Genomic DNA, 13,103 nt, shown 5'->3' on the forward strand with positions numbered 1-13,103 from the left:
ATTACTAGGAAAGTGACAGTAAGAGGGTTGAAAACATAAATTGTGGTCGTTCAATTTATTTGTTTAGGAATATTGGTACCAAATGTATTGGATTTATATATATGTATATATTATACAACATCCTAGCTACCTGCAGTACATTTTTTGTCTGTAGCATTTAAATATAGAATAATCAAAATCATGGCATCAATTTTGGAGTATTGTAACATGCCGTGTTATCTGTAGTATTCTTTTTCTCAAAAGAACAAGGTTAGCGTATCATCTATAGCATAGTGACAGGCTGTGCTATGTCTTAAAATAATCTATTTGATATGCTTTAATATAAATTTAAACTGTTAAAATTAATTTACTTAAAGAGTGATGTATTTATTTAGTGAAAAGTCAAGAGATAAAAAAATGAAGATTTATAAGTTAATTTTATGCATTATTTGTTCATTATTTTTTTATCACTTGACTTAAACTAAATGAATGCAAAAAAATTGTAAACTTTATCTAAATGCATTACTCGCGAAGTGGCTGTGTTGGATTCGTTGTTTGAAGTCTATTCAATAGGTTTTTGAGGAGATAGCACAACATGTCACTATGCTCCCATTACTCTTTCTTTTTTTTAAGAGAAATTATTATATATATAGATATTGTAATTTTTCCATTTAAATATGCCTCCATCAAAATATTAAAAAAAAAATTCTCAACTAAATCACTTATTTTATTGGTACCAAATTGGGATATTCGTTTAATTTATTTGTTTAGGAATATTGGTACCAAATGTATTGGTTATATATATATATGTATTTATTATACAACATCCTAGCTACTTGCAGAACATTTTTTGTCTGTAGCATTTAAATATAGAATAATCAAATTCATGGCATCAATTTTTGGAGTATTGTAACATGCCGTGTTACCTTTATATCCTTTTTCTCAAAGAATAAGGTTAGCGTGTTATCCATAGCATAATGATAGCTAGGTTATGCTATGTCATAAAAGAATATGCTTCAACGATTAATCTAAAGAGTTAAAATTGATCTATTTTACGAGTGATGTATATACATGCAAAACATATAAAATTTTGAATTTATTTCTTATAAAGTCAAGCGGTAAAAAAAAATGAAGATTTATAAGTTAATTTTAATGCATTCATTTTTCATTATTTTTTACCACTTGATTTTATACTAATGCAAAAATTTATAAATTTTACATGTAAATGCATCACTCATGAAGTAGATCGGTTTCAATGGTTTAGATTCGTCATTTGAAATATATTCAATAGGTTTTTGAGGTGGTTGCACGGTATGTCACTATGCTACAGATAGCATGCTAGCCTAGGCCTTTCAAAATACTCTTTTTTAAGATGAATTGTTATATATACACATTGTAATTTTTTCCATTTAAATATGCCTCCAACAAAATATTAAAATTATATTTTAATTTCTCAACTAAACTCACTTATTTTTATTAATATTTATATTTCTTAAAATAAATATTAATTTTAATAAACATTTAAAAAATGATCTTCATTTTGAAATGTGGTTGGGAACAAAAATTTACATTTTGTTGGCAATTTTTACTAATTTTTTTAGAATTTTTTAAATCACTGTTTTTCAAAAAAATATGGATCTTAAAAAAAAATTCTAAAAAATTCTAAAAATATAGTAATTTTTTTAAAATGTAAAATTTGGTCTTCCAACACAATTTAATATGGAGAACAATTTAAACGGTTCAGATCGACTATTTGAACTTTAAAATCACAAAATATGAGCGTGAAGTAAAACATGTCATTTACTTCATGAATCACGATAGCTCAACTCATATAGAGTTAATTATATACTAATGATATATATAGAATTACAGAAACAAAACTTCCATTAATTTTACTTCAAAGATTTAACTGTATTAATGATATCCATAAAGCACTGAAAATTTTCTTAAATGTCTTTTAGCTACATTCTAACAAAATATATTATAATTTTTTTTTCAAACAGGAAATGGACAAACAAAAGTTAAAGAACCTTTAATGGGCGAAAGAAAGAAAGCTTAAATGAATCATGTGTGTGGTCGTCTTAACTTTATATCTCAAGTAACATGATATGAATACTTGATTATTAATTTCTAGGTAGTAGCTTCACTGGCTTAGTTCACTTATTTACTACTCGCCATTGACTTCACAAAAAAAAAAAATGTGAATTTTACTTCGCCCTCATATCATCAATTTCAAAATTCAAAGAGTCAATTTGAATAATTCAAATGATCTAAATATTGAAATGTGCTTGGAAACAAAATTTAATATTTTTTTAGAATTTTTACAATCACTGTTTTTCAAAAAATGTGAATCGTAAAAAATAGTGATTTTAAAAAAAATTCTAAAAATATAGTATTTTTTTTTTAAATGTAAAATTTGGTCGTCCAGCACAATTTAGTATGGAGATTAAGTTAAACGGTTCGGATCAACTGTTTGAACTTTAAAATCATAAAATATGAGTGTGAAACAAAACATGTCATGTACTTCATGAATCACAATAGCCCAACTCGTATCGAGTTAACTGTACTAACTTACACAGGGGCGGAGGCAAAAAATTGACTACTAATAATGGAGGTCAATTTTTTGAATAATTATAAATAATATGAAATGTTAGAGTTTCTCAAATTATACATAGTATATAATAACTAATTTTTCTTTTAAAAAAGAATGGGGGTCAACAATATCAACTTTTCATATAAAATATGGGAGTCATTTTGAGGTTCTCATAGCATTTTACAATAAAAAATATAAAAAAAAACATACATAACTACTAATTTTTGGAAAAAAAAAAATGAAGATCAATTGACTCCCATTATATGCATATACATCCGCCTCTGATCTTACAGAAACAAAACTTCCATTAAATTTACTTCAAAGATTTTAACTGTACTAATGCACGATATCCATCACGCACTGAAAATATTCTTAAATGTCTTTTGGCTACATTCTAATCAACAAATTAAATGTAAACAGGTGATGGGCAAACAAAAGTTGAAGTACTGTTTGTGAACAGATTAAGAAAGCTTAAAGCAATCATGTGTGTGGTCGTCTTAACTTTATATGTCGATCGAGTAACATGCATATATGCTTGATTATTAATTTCTAGGTAGTTGCTTCACTGGCTTTGAGTTCTCTCATTTAATACTTGTCGTTGACTTCACAAAAAAAATTTATTGGAGCAGGTGACCTCGAAATTATAAAAAATAATATAGAAATAATAAAATACACACAAATTTGTACGAAGAGTTGGAAGTTGAAAATCCGAATAATATATATATTTTGTGAATATTAAATAGTTGAATAATTTAATTTCTATGTTAAATTTTACTTAATTTACAAAAATATCTAACAAAGTAGGTACATATGTTGATGCATCCATGTCACAAATAATTTGCATTGCGACACCAATTCTATATATGTTATAGTATATATATATAGATTTTGAAATTTTGTATTGCGACACCAATTCTATTATGTCTTTAGTTTTAATACGTTAATAACTTAAAATTTAAAACATAAACATTAAAATAAACTGTTAGATGTGATCTATGTTATTTTATCTGCGTGCTCATAAAAAAATAATCACATTTGAGTTTTGTTTTTATATAAATTAATAAGTTGAAAAATCAACATATATAAATTATTCACATTAATACATTTTTACAAGCTCCTAATGACAAAAAAATAAAGTTGAAATATCATAATTGTTTACACATGCATAGATATAATTATGTACATCATATCCAACAGTTCTATTTTGATTTTTCAGTTTTAAATTTTGAGTTATCAAAGTTATACATTTTGAGTTATCAAAGTCCTCTATTATTATCTATATATATATTTGTTAGTGAATGTATTTGCTAATAAATATTTTGAGTATTGAAACAAAGAAACTTAGTTGAGTTGCAACACTGCAGGAAGAATAAATTTATTTGAATCAAGAATAGATAAAAATTAATTTTAGAGATGTGAAAGCTAGAAATTTTAGAGACATTAATTTTTAGAAAATAATTAATAATTATTTAAAAACTCATTTGAGTTGCTAGGATGTAGATGCTCAGAGTTGCAACCTGTGTCAAGAATAAATTTACTTGGGCTAGGAATAGATAAAAGTTATATTTGTTGGAAGAATAAATTTTCTTGAGTCAAGGGTAGGTGAAAATTATATCTGAAAGTACAAAAAGTCTAGAACACAAAAATAAAATCTGAAATTCCAAATTTCAAAAAATAGAGACAACTAGATCAATCTTATTGGATCAAACCCTGACTTTCGGTTGGAAACAAGTAAAGGGTCTAATTCTTTGCTTCTCCACCATAATCACAATGATTTGATATTTGATGGTGCTCTCAGAGAATATCAAATATGTGTACGAAAATATTCTCATTGCATATTTTGAGCCGACATGCCACGAGGATTTAAGAAGGGTCCGGATCCCCTAAAGTAACTCAACTTTTGAGTTTTGGATCAGAACCGTCTGATTCAAATATGTTACTTGAGATCACTTGAGGATTCGAATTTGTTATTTGAGATGTGCACGTTCTACTTCGGATAAATTATCAAGGTTTAAAATCAGACGGTCCAGATTCAAAATCCAAAAGTTGAGTTACTTCACTGGATCTCAACTCATTTGAGGAGGGGACACAAGTTCATGATGTATTTGTCTTTTTTTGAAAATTGTTCATGATGTATTTGTCAATTAATATTTTTGAGATGCGCGCAATCATGCACACAAGATAACAAAAAAAATTCCTGTTATGGTACCCGAACCTAGAGTTTTGCTAAACCCGTTAGGGGTTCAACCCGTTTTACCCGGTCCGTACCCGTTACCCGAGGTACCCGTACCCGTTGCCCGGGTACAAACGGGTAGACGGGTAGACGGGTACGGGTAATAAACGGACCGGACAACCCAATTTGAAAAAAAACCCGTTGTACCCGTACCCGTTTACCCGTCTACCCGGACCCGCCTACCCGTACCCGTCTACCCGCCTACCCGTACCCGACCCGTTTCAAAATTTGAATTTCAAAATATTTTTGGCGGCCTACTTTTAGAATTCAGATTCAGTGCAATACCTGACTGAGTAGAATGAGATCTGAGCCGTCAATTTTAATTTGGCATGAATCTCAAATTGACCCCTATAGAATTCAGATCCAGTGCAATACCTGACTGAGTAGAATGAGATCTGAGTCGTTAATTTTAATTTGGCATGAATCTCAAAACGGACTCCTATATCTAAACGGACTTCGGGATATGTCCTTTAACTTGGCACGAATCTCAAAGCATAAAAATTCAGAAAAAACAGAAAAGAAAAAAAAAAAAAACCCGCCCGTACCCGGGATACCCGTACCCGTCAACCCGCAACGGGTACGGGTAATAAACGGGTAGGGTAGAGGTTTTGGGAAAACTACCCGTCTACCCGTTGCGGGTTGTACCCGTACCCATCCTACCCGTCTACCCGCCCTACCCGTTACCCCTAACGGGTTACCCGGAACGGGTCACGGGTAACCCGTTTGCAAACCACTACCCGAACCTATAGCATTTGTAGGCTAGTAGCTAGTTTCCTGTTTTGTTAAATTATTTCTCCTGAAGTCCCTTTTTTTTTTTTTTTTTTGAGAGTTTGGTAGATGCTACCTATTTCTACAGAAGTTGAATTAATATTTTTGAGATGCACGCAATCATGCACACAAGATAACAAAAAAAATTCCTGTTATGGTACCGAACCTATATATAGCATTAGTGGGTTAGTAGCTATAGTTTCCTGTTTTGTTAAATTATTTCTCCTGAAGTCCTTTTTTTTATTTTTTTGACAGCTTGGTAGATGCTACCTAGCTATTTCTACAGAAGTTCAATACTCTAAAATATATTATACGCACTTCAAGGACCGAGAGAAATTAAAAGGCTGACCTTGTCATGTACCCATCTTTTTTAATACCCTCAATTAAAAAAAGTTCCAGAATTGCCCTCAGTTTTTTCTCTTTTTTTTTTAAAAAAAAAACTACTCCAACAGTCAGGTTTTTTGATGGTTCTAATTTTTTTTTTTGAAATTGAGGAATAATCGAGTAGTAAAATTGTTATTCAGTTAATTTTTTAATGATTAATATAACATCGTAATAAGAAATGTTGATTAAATGACAAAACAAAACTGGAATATTGTATTAGTTCAATTCAAAAACGATGATTATCCTTCTTTCGGGAGGACGTATATGAATGCTCTAACAATTGTACATAGTTTTATTGTATGATCCATGCATGTGTGATAAAAAAATACAAATTAATTTGTTCACATTCTCGTTTCGTGCCTTTCTGTTATAATGCACCCCTATCTATTTTCTAAGTCATTTCTCTTATTTCTAAAGCACATGTAAGTTGTACATCTCTCATAAACAGGCGAAGCTCAGGCGAGAAATAAGGCAAGAGAGGCGATATCTTCACCGAAAAGTCGATATCTAACAATGAAACTTTAAATAGGCGTATCTCAAAGCTCGAGTGTCTGATTTCAGCATATGATCACTATTAAAAAAACTTGCAAGAAGAATATATCAATTTTTAATTTCATAAATGGACAAAAGAAATTAAATGAAAGGATGAAGTTTTCAATTAAGTGTTTTCTAATTTAATTTTTTATTTTTTTTGTTCTTTATAATACTTTTTCTTAAGTATATTGTTCATATATTTTAAATATATGAAGTCGCATATTTAAAAAATTTATTGTATTTTTATATTTTTGTAGTTTAAATGTTATTCGTATAAATTTTGAGCCGACATGCCACGAGAATTCGAGGGGACACAAGTTCATGATTTATTTGTCAATTAAGATTTATGAGATGCCATCCTGCACACAAGATAACAAAGTAATTTCCTGTTATGGTACCAAACCTACAGCATTAGTAGGCTAGTAGCTAGTTTCCTGTTTTGTTAAATAATAATGAAATATGAGGAGGGTTCAAATGCCTTCATTTTTTGTGCTTTCACTATATCTCCTTCATTTTTAAAAACTTTAATAATCCAAAATTTAAAACTTAAAAGTTAAAATAAAACCGTTGGATATGATCTACATCATTTTATCTATGAACGTGTAAAAAATTATGACATTTTAATTTTATTTTGGTTGTCATCAAGAGCTTGTAAAAAACGTACTAATTAATTTGGATAATTTCTAGACATTGATTTTTAAACTCATTGATTCACATAAAAACAAAATTGAAATGTGATAATTTTTTATGAGCATATAGTGAAAATAAGATAGATCATATCTAACGATTTTATTTTGATTTTAAGTTTAAAATTTTGAGTTATTAAAGTTTTTAAAAATAAAGACATAATGGAGACATAAAAAATGGAGGCATTTGAACCTTCTCATGAAATATATGGTACTAACTTTGAGGACCGAGAGAAATTAAAAGGATGACCTTGTCATGATACTGACGACCTTCAATTAATTGATGAAATTGAATTTTTATATTTTTTATATCATTTATTTATAAAGTCCATAATAACGCAAAGATATATAAGTTTTGACATACATTTTAATATGGAAAATGCATTAAGCATTTCACATCGACTATTTGAATTTTGAAAATGTTGAGATTTTTCAAACTTTTTTTTTAACTATTTGAGCTCTTCAGATTTTTAAAAATTACTGGTTTTCATATTTTTTAATTTTTATTTTTATGAAAAACAATGATTTTGAAAAATCATTAAAAAATATATAGTAAAAAGTTTGCAAAAAAAAATGTAAAATTTGGTCTCAAATACATTTTAATATGGAGAACATGTTGAACATTTCAGATCAATTATTTGAAGAGCTCAAATAATTATGTTGATCAATTATGCTGAACATGTTGAACAATTATTTGGTTAATCCTAATCTACCATTACAATAAAAAAAACATAAAATATTTACAGAATTACCGTAAAAAGGAATAAAGGGTTTGATGTAAAAGTGCAAATTAACCGAGAGGTGGACAAGCTAACTTAAAGTTAATCACAAGCGTGTAAGATACTACAAGTAGATAGAGAAAGTGGAGAATAAAGTGTCTTGCAAATGGAAACATGAATAATTAATTTTGGAATATATATGCGATGAAATTAAATTCACATCTTTCAAATTTGATTGATTCTTAAAGTCAAATGGAATATATTCTTTCAATTTTTATTCTTTCAATTTTTCAAGATACGGATCGGATCGGATAAATTATATAACATAATTTTTTTTCATAATATATATTAAACTATATAATATATATTTATTAGAGGAGGGTTCAAATGCACCCAAATTTTTGTGCACCCAAATGCACTCTATCTTTCAAATTCTTTTTCTCCGTTTTCAAAGTTCAAATAGTTAATCCGAACCGTTAGATGCGATCTATATATTAAGATGTGCTTGGAGACCAAATTTTATATTTTTTGGAATTTTTTTACTATTTATTAAGTCACTATGAAAATTGCTGATTTTACATTTTCTGGACCATTGGATCAGCGATTTTCAAAGTGGCTTAATAAATAGTAAAAAAAATTCCAAAAAAAATGCAAAATTTGGTCTCCAAGCACATATTAATATATAGATCGCATCTAACGGTTCGGATTGACTATTCGGACTTTAAAAACAAAGAAAAAGGATAGGGTGCATTTGGGTGCATTTGAACCCTCCTCTATTTATTATATAAATACAATGATTAAAATTACAATCATATACATATATATATATTTATATCCGTATCCGTACAAATACATATCGGATCGAATATCAAATATATATTCATATCTAATTTTCAAATATGAATCAAATACGGATAAGATATTATTGATCCGTTCCATTTTTCACCTCTAGATCAGAGTCGTCCGATCTGCATCAAATTTTGCATGGATAAATTTTAATAGTCGTGCAAATTATAAGCGCACAAATCTTTATGCGGATCGGACGGCTTCGGACTAGACATCGGACAGAGACCCTCACTAGGAATGGAAAGAGTTAAATATCAGTTATGGGCCTGCTTCCTTTCCCTTGTTAAGATTCAGAGAATGTTTCCTCTTCCGGTCTGGGCCTCTTTGGTTTTGGCCCAAACAAAGATTGGCAGATAAAACATTAAAAACAAAGCCCATAAGAGCGCGTCATGCATATATGGTAACAAATTGAGATTTGCAACCCCAACTCTGTTTCTGTTTCTGATTAAAATTGAAAGAACAATAGAATACCACTAAAACAGAAATCCAATTGATCTTGAGAAAGCAAGGAAGAAACTATATATTATGTATCTGATTTCATTTAATTCCAGAACATGAAGAGAAAAATGAGCTAAAAATGTTATTAAATTATTAAGAAAAAAGGTAACATTTATGTATCTCCTGAATTGCTAATTTTGCAATTCATGCCTAAGCTCTCACATAATCATATATGCATCTGATATGAATGTTATCTTACTCCCATCCACATAATATAACAATAGCTCATATTTATCTTCTGCTAATATCGTCACAGCATAGCCATGTAATTGTTAAAACAAAGGTCTTTCATGAAACTTACAAGATCTATATTGAATATAAGTACATGGATGGTACAATTTCAATAAAGCATGCAACAGTCTCTCATGCTCAAGTTCTTATTTATATCTATAGCTGAAATGCTTATAAAATTTACAGTATTATCTTGGCAGGTCCATGGACGACAACATGTGACCTTCAAGGCTAAATTGTTTTGTGCATTCTATAGTTTCCGAACTTGATAGGTTCCCTCCAACAAGCAACTGCGGAATTTCTTCATTCCCTCTCTGCCTCTGTTGGCTTCTCATCCTCCTTAGTGCCTCTAGTTCTAAAGCAACTTCTTTCATCACTGGGCGTTCTTCTCCTTTCGTGTTCAAACATTGCCTTGTAAGACGTGCAATGACGTAGAGTTCTTCTGCTCCAGCCTCACTCGCAATTGGTGGATCAACGACTTGAAGCAAGCGGCCCTCATCAAATGCAACTGTGAAGTACATTGCTAGATTGTGAAATTCTTCTGGCCGAGCAAAAGAGATGGGTTTCTCTCCTGTTAGAAGCTCAGCAAGAACAACACCAAAACTATACACATCACTTTTTTCTGTTAGTTGGCTTGTATAGAAATATTCTGGATCCAAATAGCCAATAGTACCTTGAACAAGAGTAGTGAGATGGGTTTTATCAAAGGGAACAGACCTTGACGCTCCAAAGTCTGATACCTTTGCTATGAAGTTTTTATCAAGGAGTATGTTAGAGGACTTGATGTCTCTATGGATTATTGGAATTGACGCTGCTGAATGCAAATAAGCAAGAGCTCCCGCAGCTTCAGCCGATATTCTCAAGCGACAATCCCATGTTAAATGGTATTCTGAAGTTCTTATAAGTTGTAAGAGTGTTCCATTAGGTATGAACTCGTATACCAATAAGGGAACTTGAGTCTCCAAACAACACCCAAGGAGCTTCACAACATTTCTATGGTTAATCTGTGAAAGAATTATGATCTCATTAATGAATTGCTCAATTTGACTCTCACCTTCTATTTTAGATTTCTTAATTGCAACCACTTTTAGGTCCGATAAAGCGCCCTTGTACACGGTACCAAATCCTCCTTCACCAAGAATATTGTTTTCATTGTAGTTTTCAGTAGCTTTCTCAAGTTCTTTCTCAGTGAAGATTTTTGTTTCTGAGTTGATACCTTGTGAAGCTAACCTTTGTTGCAACAAGTAACCACCATTCTGTCTGAAGAACTGGGTTCTCATCTTCACTATTTTTCTTTTCTGCAAACCCCAGTAAGAGAAAAAACCAGACATGACCAGTATAAACAGAAGCCCCAGCCCTGCACCTGGAATGCAACAAAAAATCAGTTAATACTTTTCTAACAACTGACAATGACCAGATAAACAAGCCTTGTATAGATTTTGTTTCAACTAGAGAATGGCCTTCTTGGAAATGTTATATTGGTAGTCCACCATAACAATTAGTCCAATTGGTTTTGACAAGTCTCCACTATCATGGAATTATGCTACTATATATTCTGATGTTTCAGCTTCCAAGTATACATGTAATTTGACCACCTATTATTTTGAGTTAAAGTTTGACGTATGATATAGGTTAATGACTTAAATTTCATAGATACTGTATGTTGGTATAAAAATTAATAACTTTATTTTATTAAAGTAACATACATAAGTCTCAAAACTGTGTGTTGCCGGAATTTTCGAATTCTGTTTCCTCTGAATATATATGAAATTTTGTTGGAATTATTGCCAAGCGGTGCTTAATCAATCCAAAATGACAAGTTATTCATTTATCCCGGGGTTAGTCTTAAAATTTATCCCGGTGCTTGATCAATCCGAACTGACTTCTCCAGTTGGGTCCAGAAATCTTAAACCGGACGTACTTACAATAAGATGAATCCCTATCAGCAAAAAAGCTAGATTTTTGGAGTAAAGGTTGGAGGTAAAGTCACCCAAAACAAAATGGCTAGACTTAACGTAGTGATTCTGATATGTGGAGAAGTTGAAATTTTGATCAACTAATCTGGATATCTTAAATTATAATATTATAGGTGGAGTAAGTTAATCGTCCTAGAGAAATGGAGCAACTTATTCCGGATTAACTCATCTCTTACTCCATCTAACTTCTATTTTACTTATCGTTTGACAGCTTATGTGTAGAGTAAAGAGTTTTACTCCACTTCTTACTCCGCAACAAAACATGACCTCAGGGACTACCCTATAGGTACGTAAGAAAGTTAAAAAAAAAAATTCTGTTTTTTTTGTTGTTATATCCGCAAGTATCAACTGCAACATTGGCAGGGACATTAATATACTTCCTTTCCCCTTGATCCATGAGATCACTATAATACTAGAAACAATTTGTAATTGGAGACATCTTAACTATTGCTCACAAGTAATATTAGGATTCAAAAGGGAAAAAAATAATACCTAAAGCAACATCAAGTGGGAACACCTTCTTATTAATATTATTGCATCCACTTCCCCCCTTTTTACCATCACCAGTCATGCCTTTTGGGCAAGAACATGTATAACTTCCTGGTAAATTGGTACAACGGCCTACACACGGATCTGATTCAAGGCATTCATTGATATCTGGAAAGAAAAGCAAAAACCATTTGGTCAGGGATAATTGTATGCAATTCAAGCAATGGTAATTTGCTGGGGCTGGAAAATTATGTATTATACCGGTGCAACCATCTTTGGCATAGGGATTTCCTTCGTATCCTTCACTACAGTTGCACAAATACCCGGACAACATGGGTGTGTTATGGCAGTAACTATTATTTTTGCATGCGAGGGAACCACTATCTTTCCAAGAAGCTTCACATGACTTGTTTCCGATTGCCCAATCCAATTGTACGAGGTTATTGTTCTCGTAAGATATTGCCATTTGAGAGCTCTCTAAGTTGAACCATCCGGGTCCTTCAGACTGGGCACCAAAACACCTTTTGTAAATTGGTTCCGCAACGATCTTTATGTAGCCTTGTAATAATGATATTTCTTGAATCATGTAGCTGTTGTTGGATATGAACAATGAGGGAGTGGTTGTCGAGGGTGGTTCTTCCTTGGGGCAGTCTATCTCGAAGCCTGGTAAGGCGATGCCCGGAGTGCCAAACGGGTACGGAACCATCGCACATGTTAGTTTTGAGTTAATGTCAGCATCAAGTGCAGGGAAATTGATGTATGAGGATGAAGAAAGTGACATGGATGTTAGTATGAACACTAGTAATAGAACGAGGTCGATTTTTAACAGCATGGCTGATTTAAGGAGGAAGTTAGATGTTATTGTCTAAAACACCAATGAAATACCTCAAGAACAGCATAAATGGAAACGAGCAAGATCACATCCTTGGAACATTTATGTACATTACCATATAAGGGAAAATCGGATATGCAATCGGGATCGGTCACTTGATTGTGAAATCGGAATTGGATGAATTGGTCGGAATCAGTTGAATCGGATCGGAAACTCGGATTTTTTTGGCAAAACCTTGTTTTGTACAAAAAAATAGTAAAATAGTTTCTAAAATAATAATATGTTAAAAGAAATTATATTGAAACAAAATATTACACACAGATAATTTATTTATA

At 31.3% G+C, this 13,103-nt stretch overlaps 1 protein-coding gene across 1 annotated transcript; it reads right to left on the bottom strand.

Annotated features, from left to right (window-relative positions):
• Positions 1 to 9,419: 9,419 nt before the first annotated feature.
• LOC144557349 (putative wall-associated receptor kinase-like 16) lies at positions 9,420 to 12,843 on the bottom strand. Its single transcript, XM_078305919.1, has 3 exons — positions 12,198 to 12,843; positions 11,940 to 12,104; positions 9,420 to 10,834 (listed from the first exon to the last, which is right to left on the bottom strand). Exons 1-3 carry the CDS (start codon positions 12,766 to 12,768, stop codon positions 9,660 to 9,662), a joined length of 1,911 nt encoding a protein of 636 aa, XP_078162045.1. The 5' UTR covers positions 12,769 to 12,843; the 3' UTR covers positions 9,420 to 9,659.
• Between the last annotated feature and the right edge of the window lie 260 nt (positions 12,844 to 13,103).

This window comes from Carex rostrata, chromosome 7 (assembly GCF_964058835.1).
Source record: "Carex rostrata chromosome 7, lpCarRost1.2, whole genome shotgun sequence".
NCBI lineage: Eukaryota > Viridiplantae > Streptophyta > Magnoliopsida > Poales > Cyperaceae > Carex > Carex rostrata.